Source organism: Mus caroli, chromosome 15, assembly GCF_900094665.2.
Source record: "Mus caroli chromosome 15, CAROLI_EIJ_v1.1, whole genome shotgun sequence".
NCBI lineage: Eukaryota > Metazoa > Chordata > Mammalia > Rodentia > Muridae > Mus > Mus caroli.
In genome coordinates this window covers 65,370,000-65,391,409 of record NC_034584.1, presented here as the reverse complement: position 1 = coordinate 65,391,409, position 21,410 = coordinate 65,370,000, and the positions used below count along the sequence as shown (strand labels likewise).

The window sequence follows — 21,410 nt, the reverse complement described above, 5'->3', positions numbered from 1 at the left end:
GGACACCAGGTAGTGTGAGTACCACAGAATGAGTCTACCAATCCTCTATGGACCCACTGGAGCTTAGAGAAGGCCTACAAGGAGATACTGCTGATCTAGTAAGGCTGTCAGTCCTACTGACAGGCTAAAACCACTCCAGGGGTGGAGTGGTAGCTAGCCTCCTTTCCACAGCTAGACAACCATTTCCAGGGGTGCACAATTGGAATTTGTCCTAAGACTAGAAAATTTGTGTGTGTGTGTGTGTGTGTGTGTGTGTGTGTGTGTGTGTGTGTGGTGTTATACATATGCATGTGTTTGTGTGGACAAATGCATCTGTGAATATATATATATATATATATATATATATATATATATATATGTATATGCTCAGGTGTCTTCCTCAGTCACTCTCCACTTCATTGGCTGAGATAGGTTCCCATTGAATCCAGAGGTTACCAAGTTGCTAGACCAGTAAGCCTCAGGATTCTTCCTATCTGTGCCCTCAGATGTAAGGAGTCACACCTGTTTTTTTTTTTTTTTTTGTTAGGATACTTAAGATCCAAATTCAGACCCTCATAATTGTATGGCAAGCTACTGAGATATTTCTCTAGAACCCTCCCTGTCATCCTTACAGTTAACTATGTTATGGGCACAAGGTTTTATGGCCATAAAGCAAACTTGTAGATATTTTTATTCTTCTCCATTTTTTTACATACTGTGGACACTGTTCTATAGTTATAACTTTTCATACAATAATAATATCTGGTATCTGTCCACCTAATCTCTGATAAGCAGCCTCAGTTCTGGCAACTGTAATGTGCTCTGTAATATGAGAATGTCAGTACTCCTTGCTGCTCCTACAGTGACAGCTTTGTTAGTGGCTTATTTGGAGTGGGTTTCAAAAATAAAAGTTCTCCTCCTGACTTGCACAGTGCTGTGTAAGGTAGGATTCTATCTCTGGGCTCTCTTGCACAGTTTTGTAAATCAGGACTATGGATGGCATAATTGTGATCCTTCCTTTCTTGGACTCATCCAGGACTCACCCAGGGATGATACCCACTTATCCCACCCTCAACATATACACTATAATCCAGGGTCCCAACAGGAAGATGGTAGTACCATGGACTTCAGTTTGTGTATTCAGTTCAGTTCCTAGCACATAGCTACTTGCTGATATATTCTTCTCTTCTATTTAGGGAGACCCTGGGATCAAAGGTGACAAAGGACCACCAGGTGGGAAGGGTCAGCCTGGAGACCCTGGAACCCCAGGCCACAAGGGTCATACTGGCCTAATGGGTCCCCAAGGACAACCAGGGGAGAGTGGCCCTCCTGGGCCCCCAGGGCCACCTGGCCAGCCAGGATTTCCAGGACCGAGGGTAAGGATGATGGCAAAATTTCAGATATAGATTCCATGAGAATGGAGGAGAAATGTAGTTTGTGGTCTTCTGGGAGTACAACATGCAGATGCCAGGCTTCTGGGGACTTGTTATATAGCAAGGGGCAGAGCACTTCCTCTCTTTGTGCCTAACCTTTGAGAAAATGCTCTCCATATTTGTTAGGAGGAAGTGGCATTGTGCATGTAACTCCAGAGATGTTCAGAAACAGATTCTTGTCTTTGTTGTTCCTTTTGTCCCAGGGATAATGACTCTTAAGGCTTAATGTCTTGAGCTGTAAATCCCTTCTTTCTGGACACCCTAAGCAGAGGTAATTGAGAAGATGGGGTCTCATTGTCCAACAAGCATCATGGGTAGTTCACTATCTATTCACATGGCATGGCAATCCTCTCTACTGTCCTGGGCACTGAATGTGAGCAGAAAGCTTGGTTACTTACTTTACACCTATGTCATTCTAGTGGCAGAACTCTTAATTTATCTTGCTTTGGATCACAGACACAGGTTGTCAGTTAGGTAACAGGAACAGAACTCTTGATGTGGATTCTTGTCTAGTCCCTGTCGTTTCTTCTCCTTGGCAGCCAGCCTAGTCATCTGGAGAGCTTTATGTGCCCTAAGCACAGGCATGGTCACTTCCTGTCCTCTCATAATCTGTGGCTTCATTATTTGCTTCTGGTTATGGTGATTCTAAAGATCTTGGTGCCCAGAGCCTGCCCCTCTTGGCCAAGGCAGGGGAAATTAAAAGGGCTCAGTTGGCATCCAAAGCCCTCATGAAGCCTTGCCAAGCTCTTTGTGTCCCCTTGCTATGTGGAGCAATGGAGCATCTGGGGTGAATACAAAGGTTTCTGGCCATAGAAGAATAAGATAACAAGGATCTATTCCATGCAATGTGTTGGACTGATAGAAGCACAGGGGTATTCATTCTTGAGGGTAGTATCACCCTACAAGAGCCAAATAGGAAAGATCCTGATAGGGCATAGAGAATCCTTTCCAAAATCATTCTGATAATTATCATCACAATGCAAGCAATCAGGCTTTCTTATAGATAAATTCCTCAGCTTTTGTGGGTCAGTTATCCGCTTGTGGCCAGTGTGGACTTGAGCAGGACAGAATTGGCCCTAGGAAGTATAGGGGAAAGTTACCAACCAGGAGAGTGAAACTTGATTTCACATAGGAGGCAGCCCATACACTATGATCTGGAAGTAGGTAAGCCTTTGGAGCCATATTGCTGAGGCCCAATATAGGACTGGTTTTATGGGTGCAGTAGTTTGTACCAGGAGAGAATAAACTAAAGAAGATATAAGGATCATGAGGGAAAGGCATTGTGGCTCTGAGAACCTAAGGTCCAAGCTGCTATTCTAATGGCATGCTTTGAATAGCAAAGAAGAGGGAAATGTGCTATAGATGTGGCATGAGGCAGATAGAGGATGTAATTGCCCCTGTCTGTGATGCTCACAAGCTTCTTGATTTTGGGAGTGATACTGAGATCTTCGAGGAGGAGGAGGAGGAGGAGGAGGAGGAGGAGGAGGAAGAGAATTACTGGGAAGATGAGTAACTGCTTACCTCCCTCCTAGGGGGAGTCTCCATCCATGGACACCTTACGGCGCCTCATTCAGGAAGAGCTTGGGAAGCAGCTAGAAGGTGAGTAGCTGGACTTGATTGCAGCTGCCAGGGTAAGATCCCCAGTGAGCTGGGACAGGTGTGTGTGGAGCAGCAAGCTTGAGAAGTAACTTGAGGGCCCAGCTTTACACTCCAGATCCTCTCTCAGCTTCTTCCTGGTCACCTCTAGTGACAATGACTCTAGTGAATGATGACACCAGATACCACCATCTGCTGTGTGGTGATCACCTGCACTTTCTGTGTATTCAACCATGTGTATGATTAATCATTTTTCTAGGAAGGTGTGCAGGGGGCCTCATTGAACCCCAGAGGAAGAGCTAAGTCGGGAGACAGATGAGATGACTGCAGTTTACCCTCAGAAGACATCTGTAATTTCTTTCTGGCACATAGGGCACTGAAAGAGGACAGTTGGCACTGCTTCAGACAGCTCTAAGATAGAATATGGAGTAGGAAACAAGAATGGTGACAGCATTAACAGCTGTACAGGGGTTCTTGTCTTGGGAGGGCTCTCAGAGCTCAAGCATGCCCAATGATAGCCTAGTAGTGGCCATGAGAGACAACATGGTTATTGGGAGGGTATTAAGGAGCAGGGAGGCTGGGCTACTGAAATATAAGTCTGGGATTTACAGCCTCATTGTCTGTGTACTATATTACCATAGTCTGGATAGCAGTCATTCTTCCCATTTCCCCTGTGATAAAAGCTTAGAAAAAAATGCTCACAAACCTGTGACATGAAAGAGGTAGATCCTAAAGGTGCATCCATTCCCATGTCCCATGTCCCAGTATTGTGTGTCTCACACATTCAGACTACACTGAATACGAGGGTGTAGAAGCAAGGTGCTCCTCTATTCTGCCTCTCTGGAATCTAGGTAAATGTGTATGGGCTGTGGATGAGAAAGGGAAGGGAAGGCAGGGATGAACTAGAAATGTTCTAAGTCCCACTGGACCAGGAAAGTCTGAGAACTTGTGTGTGAGAGTTCCAAGTTCTACCTCTTGAATGTTAGTTAGACTTGTCAGTGATGGACTGGCTTCTGCCCTAGTGGAGTGTCAACCACTCGTTTTTTAAGGGGTCTGGGAACATCTCCTGGAATGAGTCCATTTCAAGCAACCTTTGAGGAGGAAATATTGACAAATTCCAGCAAAGATAAGAAAATCAAAGACCCAGACAAGTTCAGCAAATTTCCAAGGTCACTTAGGTGGCATCCACAGACTCCTGGGCCTTGTGAAGGTGCAATAGCAAAGGGAGCCAATGAGGCAGTCAGAAATACCACCTCTTCTTTACTCTTACCAACCAAAATGTTAGTGTTTATCCGTCACTCCACCCACTGGATAGGCATTTCTATCCAGTGCTCTCTGACTATACAAATATAAGTGGCTCTTGGTAGCCAGTAGGCAAGCACTAGATCCAGTGTCCAGCATCCAGCATGAACGTGAGCCCACCCACAGTTGGAGCTCTGGGTTTTAAATAGATTCTGTAATGCTTGTATCACAGATGTGCAAGCATCTCCAATTAACAGCTTATTTGGATCTTTGGTTGTTGATGGAACTCGATTCAAAAGATAGAAGTCACTAAATAGCTTTTTGTAAGCCACTTAAACATCCCAGACCTCAGTTTCTTCAACTGGCAGTTACAGCCACGTCTATTACTGCTGCTGCCATCACAAACAGCAGTGCTGCTGTTCCTGCATTGTTAATACTACTGTTACTCAATCTGTGCTGCTGCTGCTGCTGCTGCTGCTGCAGGCATCCACACAGAAGTATGTGTATAGGAGCTGTTCCTTGTCTTCATCTCCAGTTGTTTTTGCTTGCAATTCTAGCTTGCAGTAAGTTGCCAGTATGTCCCTCAGCCCATCCTCACTCCATTCCTCAGGAACTTCTCTCTTCTTCCCATTCCATAGCTAAACTTGCCTACCTCCTAGCCCAGATGCCTCCAGCACATATGAAGTCCTCTCAAGGCAGACCCGGACCTCCTGGACCCCCTGGAAAAGATGGGCTGCCAGGTCGGACAGGCCCCATGGGTGAGCCAGGCCGTCCTGGCCAAGGTGGTCTGGAAGGACCCTCTGGACCAATGGGCCCCAAAGGTGAGTGGACAGCATTTCTGAAATTGTGCTGAGCTGGGACTCTGGTGTGGGATGTACACCTGGCAGAGCCTGCATTATTCATCTTGTTTTCATTTTCATCAGCCCAGCAACACTGAATTTTGGCATTGCATAATTTTTTCATACATTCAAGATTTTCTTACTTGACAGTTTTGAGAAATTATGCTAGGAAGACTGAACCTGTCTCTCACTCCCCTTCTTGTTTTCTCTCCATCTCCCTTGTTCAAGTTACAGGGGCCATGCAAATATTTTCTTTTCCCCCCACCCAGTTTAGAACCGACTGAGTGATATATCATTTAATCTCCAGGCAATGGATATTAAATGCCAGCTTTAAAATCCAGCCAAATGGTTTTGAGCTAAAATGGCCACTAGCTGTCTGGCTCTTTGGCTGGGTAACCTATCTGAGCATTAGAGCTCCTCTTCAAGTGGAAGAGCCTGCCCCAGGTAGCACAGTGGCAAGCAGGTCAGAAAGCAGACATGAAGCAAAGATGGAGGACCAGACTCCAAACTTCCAATCCTGTGGACCACTTCCTCCTGGTGGGTGGACTTGTGGGATCATTTTAATGATCTTAAGCTAGGGAATCAGATGAACCTAACAATTCCTCTTTTGATCTGGCATATCCTTATAATAGTTTATCCATCTATTCCCTGTTGTATTTCTTCTGTTTAAAGTGGGGGGGTGGTGGTTAAATTTGTGTGTTCCTGACTATCTGTATTGATCCATAGAACAAATTACACACAATACATGTCCATAGGAAATGTACTTTATAGACTACATTGGACTGTGGCAGAATACTGACCAGGTGTAACAGAACAGTGAAGGCGAAGAGCTGGAGAGGAACTGCTTTGTGATTAAGAGCTCCTGCTGCTCTTGGAGAGGGCCAGGGTTCAGTTCCCAGCACCAACATGACTGCTCACAACTGCAGTTCCAGGATATCCTATGCTCTCTCCTTCCCTTCTCCAATTCCGAGGTACATATGTGGTATACATGCATATATGTAGGCAAAACATTCATACACATACAATATAAATCACTAAGTATAGAACTCCCCAAAATACCACACACACACACACACACACACACACACACACACACACTTACACACACAAAATAAGATTAGTGTTCTAAAAAGCCATCAGGTTTAAATTTAGGTTTTACACACACACACACATACACGTTATATCCAGGAGATACTTTGGAAATAATGTAATAAAATATATTAATTCCTAGTAAAATAATTTGAAAGAGAGATTTCAGTGCCTTTGGCTGGGACTCTTCTTTCTGTCCTTAACATGCCAATATCACCATTGGTAGAGGTAACATTGGTGATAGAATTGGTATTAGCTGTGGTAGTCATGCTAGTGGTAGAAGTAATAGTATTGACCATGGTATTATTGATAGTGGCAGTCCCAGTTAAGTCAAATCTGGAAGCCCTTAACTCAGATATGGTCCAAATATCCCTCCAGAGAACATGATCCCTCTTTCCCTCCCCCCTTTCTTTCTTTCCTCGACACTATATGTCATATATGTGTCAATATTTTTTTTTTTTATTCTTCGGATGGTATTTATCATTTGCCTCTTTTGGAGTGTTTTTTGTACTGCTCAATTGTCTTACTAGATTACAGTATTCCTTAGATCAGAGCTGAGTCTCATCACTGTATGTTACCACGTCCCTTATTAGGATGAATTCATGTATTTATCAACCTAATCCCTCCTTCATGAAGGTTTAGATAAGAAGCTTTGAGTGCACAGGCATGCACACCAATAATTGTGTCATAAATGTAGGCTGATAATGTGTGTGAGTTGTGGGTATGTGAATTTGGTTACCCATGGTTTAGAGAATGTGTATGTGTGTGCTTTGTATTTGCGTCTATATGTGTGAATGTGTAAATGTATATGTAACTGGATCAATAGGTGCTTGGGTGTTTGTGTATGTATAAAGGTGTGTATATGAGAATATGTTCAGAAGAAAATATTTGTTTCTTTTGTGTTTTCATATATTCTGAGTCTGAAAATATGCTTGAGGGTATGTGTATGCATGTGAGGGGCAGGTAATTACATAAGGAGTATGTGTGAACAGCCTGGTGTGTGTGTGTACTGTTTCAGTGATATTGGGCTGTATCAGTGACACATGGTATCCTGTGGTTTGAGACTCTCTGTCTCTGCCCTCACCAAGACTCTCCACCACTCAAGATGCATATTCTTCCCATCAGGTGAAAGAGGAGCCAAAGGTGACCCTGGCACACCTGGAGTTGGTCTCCGAGGAGAGATGGGTCCTCCTGGAATACCAGGTATGAAGGATCAGGGTCTCAGGCTGGGTGAACATCAACCATGGAGGCAGGGGCACACAGTGGTACCCTTGCTTGTAGGAAGAGAGGAGGACCTGGGCCACTCTAAGGAGAAAAAGAAAACTAATTGTTTAATGGAATATTTCTCAAGTCCCATGAGGAATACCTTCTAAGTTGAAAGTCCCAATGACTTATTACTATTCCAAAATGACCAGAATGAAGTACATTGATGATGTACATTGATGATGTACATTGATGATGTAAAGGTATGATAAATATTTGGGACGATTCAGAAGCAAGTTTCTCCAATTTGTTCATTGCATATTGTACTCATGTCCCCCTTAACAAAAGCTCATGGTAGGGCTGAATATTTGGCTCAGAGATTAGGAGCACTATCTGCCTTTTGTAGAGGAACTGGTTTAATTCCCTGGCAGGTTACAAACTTCTGGGATTTAATATCTTTTTCCGGTATCCACCAATACTGCAAGTACATGGTGCACATACATAAATGAAAGCAAAAGAGAATATACATGAAACATAACTAAATAAGTACTCATTAAATACACATCATGCCCCAGAAATATACAGAATTATTATGTTCCAATTACAAATAATAAATGACTAAATATTGTGAGAAATCATCATGGGGAAAGAGAGATTGTTGTATTCTAAATGAGTCTGGGCATGTTGGAGATGCACCTCTCCTTAGGACTTTCCTTCTATACTTTAACTCATGGTAATTGGTTAGAAACCCACAGGCAGAGTGACAGCCATCTTCTTAAATCCATACTAATTCATTAGTGTTTCTCAGAATATGCCCAGGGAGCCTTAGCCAAAGGTTTAGCCAAAGGCCAGCCCTCTTGGAGCTGAGGGGTGGCAGGGTCTTGGGACTTTTACTTCTGAAACTTAGAAATAACTAGGGAAATGGTAGCCAGTTGACCATTGTGCCTTGTGGCTGTACTGAAAGAGGTCCTGAGGGTAGCAGTTGTCACACTGGAAAGGGGAGAGTTACAAGACTCTCAGCTCTAGATTGTCAAATTTTACCTCACCATCGAGTGCTTGTGTGTATGTGTGTGCGTGTGTGTGTTTAAGTATGTGTATGTATTTGGGAATCAGTGCTAGAAATTGAACTTAGGGCCTCATGCATACTCTACCACGAAATCCTATTCTCAACCCTGAGGATTTTACCTTTTAATTTTAACTCCTACATTTTATACTTACTTTGTATCATTTATGAAATCTGACCTATATGTAATTTAACTTTAGTTTTATTCCTGCCAGGATTTCTCAAATTTGCTACAGTTAGATATGTTTTCTATTAGAGGTGATGATGTTCCATGAATATTGTTTATATCTTGCTGATTTTCAAATATAACATAATATAAATACTACTCTGAAATAGGAGACATTATAGAATGGCAGAGTGTAGTCCATCTAGAACAGAGTGTATGTAGACTATCTGGCAGGTTACACCTGGCCAGGTTGAATCAGAGACCAATGGCAGTACATCTCAGTGGAAGAGATGCTTAACGTAGATGAACGGAGAGTTTCCTTTAAGCAGGGCTGTGCACTAAGGAACTCTTGTCAGAGCATCAGCAGAGTTCCCAAGTTCTGAAGACACTCACAGTGGAAAGGTTCCCTTTTTGTTTTCATTCTAAGAAATATTTTGACAGCATGCTAAGATGTGAGGGAGAATGTGACTTTGGAGAACATGGTAGCCAAGTTGGCTACCATACCTAGCACAATGCTTCCCAGTTGTTCAGGCAAAAGAAGAAGCTAGATGAATTACACATGATACTTGGTAAGTGTAGGCAAAGCAGTTTATACGTAATATTCTCTCAGTCTAAATTTTAGACTCTACAATGACCAGCTATGTATATCCTTGATGCTATACTTTTTACTTGGTGTAATAGAATAATATAGGTAAGTATGTGGTTCAGATTTAACAAGTTGAAGAAAGATAATAGATCCCAGACTATTTGAATGTTGAATTTTGCAAGATCATCAGATGTCCCTGTAAGAACAGGTACACCAGTCTATTAGACTGTGTGTGAGAATAGCATTTGGCTTTCTCATCTGACTTGAGTGGAAAGCTTGCACTCCAAGGGCCTTGAGTTGCCCTTGTCTGTTTCTCCTCCCTGGTATCTGGATTTCTTCCCTATTTCAGACAGTGAAGGTTCTGCTCCTGCTTTCAAAGGTGACGTTCTACCTGATGCCCACATGGGACTTTCTCTTTCTCAGTCTAGAGCACCAACAGAGGCTATTCTCTCTGAGTACACATTGAACCATAGCTCACAGCACAGATTACAGGGCTGTTTCTCTCCTGGATATAAAATGTAAACTGCCTTCTGTTTCTTTTGCTTCCTGGGCTAGGCCAACCTGGGGAACCTGGATATGCTAAAGATGGACTTCCAGGAAGCCCTGGTCCTCAAGGAGAGACAGGACTAGCTGGACATCCTGGCCCTCCTGGTCCTCCCGGCCCACCTGGCCTGTGTGACCCCTCCCAGTGTGCGTACTTTGCCAGCCTTGCTGCCCGGCCAAGTAATGTGAAGGGCCCGTAGAAGATTCTAGATCATCAAAACACTACTATGGATTTCTGAAACTTGAACTCGGAGCCCATTGGGAAGCCAGAAGCCTTGAAACATTTCAAATCCTCCTTCTCTCTCCCCTTCCTACTTCCCGCCTTTTCTTCCTGCTTCCCTTCTTTCTACTCTTTCCTCCTTGCCTGCCTTAATTGTCTTTTCCCTTCCTCAGAGACTTCACAGTTATTAAAACCAAGAGATACTGTCAGACAGTCAGGTTATTATTAATATTATTGTTATTGTTTGCTGTTATTTCAAAGGCTAGTAGTTTTGAGGGAGCTTCCTGGTGGACAGGAAGTAGTTTCCTGTCTCAGCTCCCCTGTCATCACTGGCTGAAGTGTGACAGCCAATTTCTGAGGAACCTTCGGTGCTATGCAACCCTGACCATGTATGCACTTGTTGATTTTACCTCTTTCCTGGAAAGGAAGCTTTAAGGGATGGAGACTGTATTGTTGTTTCCTCAGCTGTGCCTAAAGATGGCCCAGGGAAAAGTAAGTTTGAAATCCCCACCTCTCCAGAGAGACTTGAAGCAAGAACAAGAATTTGCAGCCTGAAAGAATTCATTGACCTCTGGAGACAAGGTGCACATCTGGAGTTCAGAACTGCCTCAGGGCATTGGGGGGGGGGGTGGTTATCCTTGGTGCTTCAGGCTACCAGAACTCCAAAGGAAGTCACATAGTATTGGCAGTAGCTTGTGTCAGGGCCCTCTACGAACAAGCTGGTGCTGAAGAAGAGTTCCCAGGTGTGACTTCGCTTCTAACTGTGGCCTGCACCCCTTCAAGTTCCTCATGCTGGTTTCAATTGTGTGAGTTGCAAAATAAAAGTTTTCAATGGTCACTTGCTTTACTTACTTGTGGGTGGTTCACTACCGTGTATATGTGGGACCTGTATCAGTCATGCCTTTGTGTGTCTGTGTGTCTGTGTGTCTCTGTGTGTTCTCTACACACACCATGAACAGGTGATTATTAAATGTATTTCCCTTTCCATTGCTCCTGGGCGTTCATTCATTTCTGTTCTCTAGCCTCCCCTGGGCACTAGGTGAACCTTCTTTGAACTGCAGTACTGCATCTTAACTGTTCTCTCCAAATGTTCATCACCATTCCCTTTGAGGATGCATCCAAATGTTTTGGCATCTGGAAAGAAGCCCTTTCGGCATGCCCAGGAACCATTGCAGGCAGGGTCTGTTGCAGATTGGAAAGCTGACTTCGGTAGGAGGATTCCTGTGGACACATATCCTTACCAGCAGTCTGAACGAATCACCCTTGTTGATGTTCTCCACTTGGCTGAAGACACTGACTGATGGATGGAAAGATGAAGCTGTCCATTCATAAGATGCTTTAGTTAGGGTTTCAATTGCTGTGATAAAACTCTTGACCAAAGGCAAGTTGTGGAGGAAAAAGGGTTTAATTCAGCTTACAACTCTCAGTTCACACTCAATCACAGAGGGAACACAAAGCAAGAACCTGGAGGCAGGAGCTGAAGTAGAAGCCATGGAGGAATGCTGCTTACAGGATTCCTCTCTATGTCTTGCTCAAACTGTTTTCTTATTCCATCAAAGACTGCTTGCCCAAGGAGGGGACCACCCCCAAGGAGCTAGACTTACCACATCAATTATTAATCAAGAAATTGCACTACACAATGGCTACAGGCCTGTCTTTTTTTTTCAATTTTTATTAGATATTTTCTTTATTTACATTTGAAATGCTATCCCAAAAGCCCCTATACCCTCCCCCTGCCCTGCTCCCTTACCCACCCTCTCCCACTTCTTGGCCCTGGCATTCCCCTGTACTGGGGCATATAAAGTCTACAAGACCAAGAGGCCTCTCTTCCCACTGATGGCCGACTAGGCCATTCTTCTGCTACATATGCAGCTAGAGACATGAGCTCTGGGGGTACTGGTTAGTTGATATTGTTGTTCTTCCTATAGGGTTGCAGACCCCTTCAGCTCCTTGGGTACTTTCTCTAGTTCCTCCACTGGGGGCCCTGTGTTCCATCCAATAGATGACCATGAGCATCCACTTCTGTATTTGCCAGGCACTGGCATAGCCTCACAAGAGAGAGCTATATCAGGGTCCTGTCTCTCAATTGAGATTCCCTCTTCTCAAATGACTCTAGTTTGTGTCAAATGGTCATAAAATTAACCAACACACATGTCCACTCCTCCAAGTGACAGGTTCCTCACAAACTTAAACAACATTAGTTCACCAAGATACTCTATTTTGCCCCTTGATTTAGACACTTTGAATTGGTTTAGGAACCAGAAATATAAGCATCCAAAGAAGGCTTAAAGATTGATTAGGAAGAGAAATATTACTTTAGTGATTTTAAATTAAGGTCCAAGATCTATTCCTTCTATTAGGCAAGTTGGTACTGGTGCAGAAAATTGATTTGGTAGGGTTGAGGTAAGCAGCATATATCTGTGCAGGAGAGGTTTTCTCTTGAGCCTCTTTGATAGCTACCAGCTCAGTTGTCTTCAACACAATGTAAAGATGCCAAAGTAATGTAATATTTTTGTTTGAAGGAATATCAAGAACTCAGAACTCTCTTCCAGTGATCATGGCCCAGAGTAAGAGTCACATGTAGTGTGTGTGTGTGTGTGTGTGTGTGTGTGTGTGTGTGAATACCAAGAATTTATGGATAAAATATTTACCCTGACAAAACATGGCACCCTTTAACATTTATTTTTATTTTATTTTATTGTTAAAAGAAATACATTTAGGGGAGTTTTTACTCCACTGAAAAATTAAGGAGAAAGTATAATTTCCTATGTATTCCTAGTCCCCTTATCAAAACTGCACTGTAGAATACATGTGTGCTACCGTTGCTGGACCTAGACTGTTAGTAAATGGAACTCACACCTTATATTGTGGTTCATTGTTGTGCTCTGGGTTTGGTCTGAAGTACAGTGACATTTACTGACCAGTATAGGTTCATAGAGAAACTTCATTGTCTCAAAAACCTGTTGTACTCTACCACATCATGCCTATATTCTCCCTAACCCCAATAATGATGGTTTTTATACCCTACCTGTAGTTTTGCTTTTTCCAGAATGTCATAGTTAGGGTCCTATAGATTTAAGTCTTTTCAAACTACCTTCTTTTGCTTAGAAATATACATTTAACATTCTTCTATGACTTTTGTGGCTAGGTGACTCATTTATCTTTATTGCTGAATAATATTCCATTGATTATAGTTGCCATAGCTTTTATATCAGCTCTTCTACTGACTGCCATCTTTGTTGATTCCTATTTGTAATACTTATAAATAAAATCCCTGTAATCACCCATTCATTAAATATGAAGGAGTGTTCTTGTTCCCATTTTGTGTGGTCAGCATTTTGCACCTTTGCTCTTATGTATACTGCTTCTTCTGATGACATAGAGGGGCAAGCATCTTTGTCCATTCTCATGTATTATGTTTTCTTTAGCAAGATGACTGTTCATAGAATTTTGTCATTTGAAAAAAAACCTGTTTTTCCTATTGTACTTTATCATATATAATAGTTCACATCTATTTTTCAAAAGCCTGATCATTTCTGGGACCTGGATTGCTGCAGAACTAGGAGTCCTTATCCTGTCCTAGAGGAATCACAGGTGAAACAATAAAACCAAATGTGTCACTTTTAAAATATAAATGGTGGTCCTTACCATGAGCCTGAGATTTTATATGGTTTTTGAAGACTAAAATGACTCATACTTGGACATACAAAAGTTAGGTGTCTAGCAGCCAGGTCTTCCACAATCCATGATGCAAGCTGTAGGGGAATCAGTACCCTCTGGGCCTACAATTTGCATCCCAAGGCTGGGGACTCTGGAGCCTTTCTGCCAGGTATTTTTCAGGAGCACCAGAGCTCACCCAGTTGTATGCAGAGGGCTTAGCAAATGTGTGTCTCAGAAATGCTGCATTGGTAAGGAGATGCCTGGTTTAATTGGGTGTACTTTCAGCTATTCATTAATGTAGCTAGAGGTAGGGCTTCAGAGCCATTATTGCTTCCTTGCTTTCTCTCTTACCCATTGTAAAAATCCATCTCAGGATCCTCCTATGATCAGTATTGTATAGGAGCTAAGTATGTCATAAAGTATAAAATTATAGATGGTGGCTAGTGAAGCCATTTAAATCCCCAGACCTCTCTGAGATGTGTGAGATGAGGACCAAGATCATTCTCAAGACATCAGTGGCCTGAAAAGGTTCAGAGAAACCAAGGGATGCCTCATGAACCTCGCTAGACCAGATCTCTCCTGCTACTTATGGACACAGTCATGTGTTCTCAGTGAGTGATTGGGTCACTGTGTTCACATCTTATTGTCCTAAGATTTGGGAAAGAATGATTGATAAGGAAGAGGAATGGTTCTGGTACATGAGGACCTGTGATGCTCTGTCTCCAGGATCTGTTGTCAAGCTTGGCAGCTGCATTAGAACCTGAAAGGAGAGTTAGAGAATGGGTGGATGAGCATAGTGACAGAATAGTGGCTTTCAGCTGGCATCCATGATGGCCTTTTAACAGGAGGGACATAGCCACAGAGGGTATGACGCCCTTGCTAGGAGGGTCCTTCAGAGACAGCAGGTGCTTTCAGGCCTACAGAAAACTATAGGATAGATACAATCTGTAGATAATGCCATAGCCCATGGAGGTTGTATCAAGGAATGGGATAACATGGATACAAGCCACAGGGTTTGAAACAAGTATCAAGAGAAACACAGATGGAACAGGTTCTAGACCGAATAGGATGTGGAGAGGAGAGGTTATTGTGAGTGGTCTTCTAAGTGGTGGGTGGTGAATAAGAAGCCGAGTAGACTTCATTTCATGTGCCCCTGGTGTCAGTAGTTTGGAAGCAGTCCTGTAAGCCACCTTCATGGGAAACACGATCCATACAAGAATTGTGAGAGGCAAAGTATCCTGTGCAAGGCCCAGAAGCAGGAATGTGGTAGGATCAACATAGAACCTGTACACATTTTCTCCCATTCCCTTAAGATGTCATAACTCCAGGTTCTCCACAGAGCTCTAAAGCAGGTGAGAATTCAGTGGAGAGCTGGAGATGCTGTGATCCGACAAGCCAAAGGAACAGGTGAAAGGTTGGAGGTCAGAGGTCAGAGGTCCAACTCTTCCCAGGAAGATGCCTGGACTGGAATTATGGTACAGATTAGGAAGGCCAAGTCCTTTGGGGTTGGGTTTTGTTAACCATGTCTTCTTAGAAGTCTGGAGGAGAGTCAAAACTGGTGGTGACAGCCCAGGGCACCCATGATCCAAGTAGAGGTAAGAGAAATATAATACAAAGCTGAGGTGGCACACATGGCCTGTCTGCTCTGATACCAGAGTAATCATGAACTCTTGTAAGATATTAGTCATGACTTTATGAGGGCAAAATGTCTAGGCTCATTGCTTCCTAGAGCCACTCCACAGCAGGAACAGGCAAGGCTCAGAAGCGGGGTGTGATTTTCTGAAGGTAATAGTGAAGAAGTGGCCTTGAACCCATCTTCATTGCTCTATCCAAGAGTTTGTCTCTCTACTTAATTCAGTGCATTTCTTATACCTTAATATTTGCTTCTTTATCAGTAGTAGTACTATAATGCTTAGTTCTAATTGTCAGCATGGCATAGAGTAGAACCACCCATGAGAAGGAACTCTGAGAATGTGAGAGATTACTTTAATTGATGTGGGAGGGCCAGTCCACTTGTGTAGGGTACCATTCCATAGGTTTGGGGTCTTGAATTTTACAAAGGGAAAAAAAACTAGAAGCAGAAAAAAATGCATGAGTTACATACTTGTTCTCTGTTTTTTTTTTTTTTTTTTTTTTTTTTTTATGGGTTTTTTTTTTTTCTGTCTTCAGTTTCACCAGAAGAGGACATTAGATTTCATTATATATATATATATATATATATATGTGTGTGTGTGTGTGTGTGTGTGTTTTTTTTGAGACAGGGTTTCTCTGTATTGCCCTGGCTATCCTGGAACTCACTTTGTAGACCAGGCTGGCCTCGAACTCAGAAATCCACCTGCTTCTGCCTCCGCCTTTGCCTCCGGAGTGCTGGGATTAAAGGCGTGTGCCACCAAGCCCGGCTTGTTCTCTGCTCTTGACTGATGTATTTGCATCTGCTTCTAGATCCTGACACCTTGACTTTCACACAACAACGCCCTATGACACTGAATACTGAGACAGATTAATCCTTTCTCAGTAAGTCGATTTAGTTAGGCCACAGCAACAGGGAACACAACAGAACCAAGTGTCTATAAATTCATAATTGAATATGCTAATGTTTTTCTATCATATATTAAAATGAAAATCTAACTATAATGAGGGAAACTGTCTTCTTCTCTTCACTGCCCACTCTTAGCTTGTCAGCATCCTTAGGCTAGCACCACTGGCAAAAACATGCATGTGTGAAGAAGGATATCAGAGGAAACTGGCCAACAGTCATATGACCTCTATGATTGTAAGTAAGCCCAGTCCCGGAGGTTTTCGGTGAGGCTTATAGAGAGTTAATAATATGAAAGACAGCATTATATATCAAGACAAGATCAATAAACAGCTCTGTCAAACCATATTTTTTGCCTGAAGCAGAGGAATAAGTTAAAAAACACCAATCTGTCCTTATTTTGAGTGTAATAATTTATTCTCTGTGGATTTTTCTACATTGATTTAGAATTTTAAAAAAGCTTTCATTTATTCATTTAATATATTGTTCCTAATATTTTTTAAAGATCTGTGGTGCACCTATAGTTCTATTTCACTTCTAATAAATGCCTGTATGGGGTGGAGTGTATAGTCAGAGGCAGCACACTTAATGAGAAAAACAAACTGCCCCACCCCCTCTCACTCTCCACCCACCAACCAACTTGGCTGGGTTAACAGAAAAGTTTACCTGAGAAGTTGGTCAGCTTACCAAGTAGAGAAAGAGACTAGGGCATCAGAAAAAATACAGAGGGCTCTGAAGCTGGTGCCTTCCCCAGTACTAGAGCACAGACAGTAGGATGAGGCCCAGAATAAGGAGTAGATACCCAAGATGGCAACAGTCTAGCACGTGAAGGAACCCCTTCCTGTATTTGCACAGTCCCTGGCTCAAGAGATCTCATAGGGACACCTTGGAGATGCTTCAATTGTAGGATCTGCATGAAGTGAGAGTACCTCAGAGAGACAACCAGCTTGCAGTGCATGCTTTCCAGACACAATGGAGCCTTCTCTCTATCACATGACTCACCTCTACCCAGCCTACAGCGGCCAGCTGAGCTGCCTCAGAAATGGGCTCAATGTATATCCCTAGTGTTTACCATTACTGACAGCCTTTTACTGTTCACTTTGTCCCTTGAGTTATTGCTTTCTGAGACCATAGGATCAGCAGTTGGTCAACAACTGCCTGAATTATGGTTAGCTATAGGAGCCTTAGAGGGAAATAACATGGCGGTCCCAAGTTTAAGTTTGTTGATCTTTGAAGAAGAGAGATAGTAGGATTCAGGATGTACACTGTGAGGCTTACGTTTTTAGTGTCAATGTGACTGGATTTATATCACCCAGGACACAACACTATGGTTATGGATGTGAGAGAGTCTCCAGAGATTAATTGAAGAAGAAAGTCCTTTCCTAGCTGTAGGTGTTACTATTCCATGAACATAGATATATTTTGATCACATAAATCTCCTCTCCAATCACCTCATTTACATTCCATACCCAGGCAACATTGTGTCTCCTCCTCCTCCTCCTCCCCCTCCTCCTCCTCCTCCCCCTCCTCTTCCTTTTCTTCTAGTTGTCAAGTATAGTTGGTGTTGTTCATATACCTTTGAATAGGTGGCCATTTACAGGAGCTGTGGTCAACACACTAGGGCTTCATCCTTAAAAATATTGCCTCTCTTCTTTCAGAAGCTATCAATTGCTAATAGCTCTTTCACTAGGGATAGACTTTTCTGCCCACCTCTTCTCTCCCTACCGAGATTTTGTCTATCTTGAGTTTTCTTCACAGATCTTGTGTATATTGTCAAAATGTCTGAGTTCATAACTACCCTACTATGTCCAGAAAACTATGTTCCTTGTAGCCATCAAAGACCTCTTCTCTTACAATCTTCCTGTTCCCTCTTTCACAAAGTCCCCCTGATCCTTGGTGTAAGGATCTTTGATAGTAGATGTCCTGTTCAGGGTTGAGCATTATGTAGTCTTATTCTCTGCATCTTGAACTGTCCTGAGTCTCTGGGTTCATCACCATCTGCCAGTAAAGAAACTTTTCTTATGAAGGTTGAGAGAGGCACTCTTCCATGTTTGTAATGATGGCATTAAAAGTCAGTTTAATACTGTTGCCATTTAGCAGGATAATAGTAGTAGGTTTTCACTTAGAGCTTATAGGTTGTCTAGTTACAGGTTCTTGAAGTCAATATTGGTGCCAGGTAGGAATTTTAACTTGTATAGTGGGCTTTAAATTCAATACAAAAGTGGTTGTTACTTCCGTGACATTTCTCTCATTTTTGCACCAGTGGGCATGTCTTGCCAGGTTGGTGGTATAGCTTGAAATGTTCACATTTGAGTAAGGCTCACGGTTACTTTCTTATCTGGTAGTGCATATAGACTTCCAACACTATAAAAGCTAGCTGGTAAAGCTTCCAGGCGAGTACTTCATGTTCTATGCATCAAGTATGGAGTATCTTCCACAATGGATTTTACTATCAGGTTATTTTCATATGTTGGCCTGTAACATCTTATAGGGGCATTGTTGCTCCATTATAGAGTAACTCCATTTAAATTCTTTTTTATGATTATGTATATGTCTTAAGAAGCATCTGCAGTACTCTGCTCCCAAAGGACTTTCCAACTGTCTTTAATATTAGCTGTCCTTTTCTATATTCCTTCTCTACCTGCCCTCACATTCCCTCCTCCATTTAACCCTTTTCTGTTACATTATTTCCCTTTAACAATTTATAGCAGTCTTCTATTCCCTCTCCCTTGAAATCCTCTTCTATGATCCTTTAGCAATTTCCTGATCTCTGTAAGCATTCCAAATGGAACTCACATATCTGAAGATTCAAAGCTAACATCCACAAATGAAAGAAAATATGTGACATTTGATTCGTCTTTCTGAATCTACGGAATAGAAGAAAAGAAAAAAAAAACAGTTTACTAGCTACATCTGACAGGTGTTGGTATCTAGGATATATAGGTAAATAAATAAAGAGCCCAAGCATCCAGACAGCAAACAACCCAATTAAGAAATTCAGTGTGGAACTAAACAGACAGTTCTCAAAGATGAAAGTCAAGTGGCTAATAAGCATTCTAAAAAAGATTCACTAAACTTCTATCAAGGAAATGTAAACTAAAGTTACTTTGAGATTCCATGGTTGGTTTATTTTCTTTTTTGGTTTTGTTTGTTTGTTTGTTTTTGTTTGTTTTTTGTTTATTTTCTAAAAGAACTGCAGGGCAAAAATGGAGAAGAGACTAAAGACCAGAGGCCTAGCATGGCTGTCCTCTGAGAGACTCTACCAACAGCTGACTAAGATAGATGCAAATACTTACACCCAACAGGAGTCAGGCACCCCTCTGGTTCAGATAGAGGAAGGATTAAAGAAACTGAAATGGAGGGTGACCCCATAGGAAGACCAGCAGTCTCAACTAACCCAGACCCCAGGGAGCTCTCAAAGACTGAGCCACCAACCAGGTAGCATAAACAGGCTGGTCCAAGGCTCCTGTCACATATATAGCATTACATATATCTCTTCCCTCTCCCTCTCCTTCTCCCCTCCCCCCTCTCTCTGTTTTCTTTACTAGAACAGCATGTCATGCTGATCAATGTTTCTTTTTATTAGTCAACACTAATACTGATTTCTTGGTACTATTCATCAATATTGTTAAATTTTCTTGCTCTGATCACTGGTCCACATTTCATGGTTTTTCTTTACCCAATAACTTCCTTCTGAAGTATATTTTAAAGTTGCTTTAAAATATTTTTATTAAGTTTTTCAAAATTTCAGAGATGTATATAATGCATTTTTAAAGTTTAAAATAGTTTTATGAAGTATTTGAGAAAATCATATTATCTATAATGAAAATAGGCACCCCCAATTCTTCTTTCTCCTACCACATCTACTTCTACCTCTTTGCCCAAATCTATGCCTCTATGTTTTTATTTAGTAACTCATTGGCTTCAGTTCGTGCTGCCAATAGAGTCCTGGATGTCAGGCATCCACTGAACTGTTCTCAGCCTTTCAGAGCCATGGTGTTAAAGAAAACTGCCTCTCCCTCTCCCAGGAGCCATCAATCTTTCATAGCTCCTCAGATAGTGGTGGTGGCTCGCAGCCCCTGCCCTTCTATCCCAGGCTAGAATGCGGGATAGGTTTGAACTTGTGCCAGTCTTGTGCAGGTACCCACAGCTACTGTGATTTCTTGAATGTGGTGGCCCTGCCATCTTGAAGGTGTCTTGCTCTTAACCTCTCTGACCTCTGGCTCTTACAATTATTTCATCCCCCTTTCCACGATGATGCTGATCCTTGGGAGGAGGTATACTATACATGTTTCACTTGTGACTAAGTGCCCCACAGGTACTATTATTTGCACCTTGACCAGTTGTGATTTTAACCATTGCCCACCACACATAGAAGCATCTCTGATGAGATCTGAGAGCTGTTTCAGTCCATGGGTCTAGAGATGTAAGTTTAGAGAGTTGCTTAATAATGTGCCCATTTAGCAAAATAATAGTAACTGGCTCACCCTTGAGCCTGTGAGATTTCATGGGTGTTTGGTCAGGTTAATGCTACAAGGAACGTGTTTCTTACAGTGGTTCCAGCCTTAAATTTAATTAGAAAGTGATTGTTTATCCCAATACCATTTGTTTGCCCATGGACATATCATGCAGGCTGGTCATTATTGTAGCTCAAGGTAGAGCTTTTTCTTCCTCACAGTCTGCTTATGATCTTCCAGTCTTCTGAAGCTAGCTAGCAGAGAACAAGCTTCCTCGTCACTACCAATTTGATTTCTTATGTCCTGTTACCAAAGTATGCTGTGTCTTCAGCAACGGGTCTTACTATCACATTCTGGTGGCCAACCAAAAGCAATGGCAGTGGCCTGTGTTGTTTGGGAGGTTTCCAGGGTACCTCTAACCAACAACTGGATGTGAAGTGTCCCTCCTATCACTATGTATGTTCCTTGGCAACCCATGTCTCCCATCTGTTTAAAAAAAATCTACATTTTCAGCTGAAATCATTGGTTTCTGTTTTACTGAAGTGGGGGTAACAAGATCTCATACTGCATTGCTCTACTGCATCTATGCTTGGCCATCCTCTCCTCCTGATGCTCAGAGTGAGTTCACTCTGATTGCCCTTGCAGTAGGCCCTTCTACTAATGCCCCAAGTCCAAAGTCAGGTACAACAGATATTCTTCAACTCTTTCTTCCCACCTCACCTATGTCTCTTTCTTTAGACCAATATTTCTCAGCCTTCATAATGCTGCAACCCTTTAAAACAGTTCTTCCTGTTGTGA

The 21,410-nt window shown here is 42.3% G+C and overlaps 1 protein-coding gene across 2 annotated transcripts in view; it reads left to right on the top strand.

Moving 5' to 3' along the window:
* The window catches only part of Col22a1 (collagen type XXII alpha 1 chain), a 237,024-nt gene extending 226,227 nt beyond the window's left edge, over positions 1-10,797 (top strand). Inside the window, exons 60-64 of one of the 2 annotated variants that reach the window (XM_021183654.1) lie at positions 1,176-1,355; positions 2,945-3,011; positions 4,889-5,071; positions 7,304-7,381; positions 9,752-10,797. In XM_021183654.1, coding sequence (XP_021039313.1) covers positions 1,176-1,355; positions 2,945-3,011; positions 4,889-5,071; positions 7,304-7,381; positions 9,752-9,939 — 696 coding nt within the window. In that variant the 3' untranslated portion in view covers positions 9,940-10,797. The remainder of the gene's footprint in view (positions 1-1,175; positions 1,356-2,944; positions 3,012-4,888; positions 5,072-7,303; positions 7,382-9,751) is intronic. The other variant, XM_029469967.1, reaches the window with a different exon arrangement.
* Positions 10,798-21,410: the final 10,613 nt, after the last annotated feature.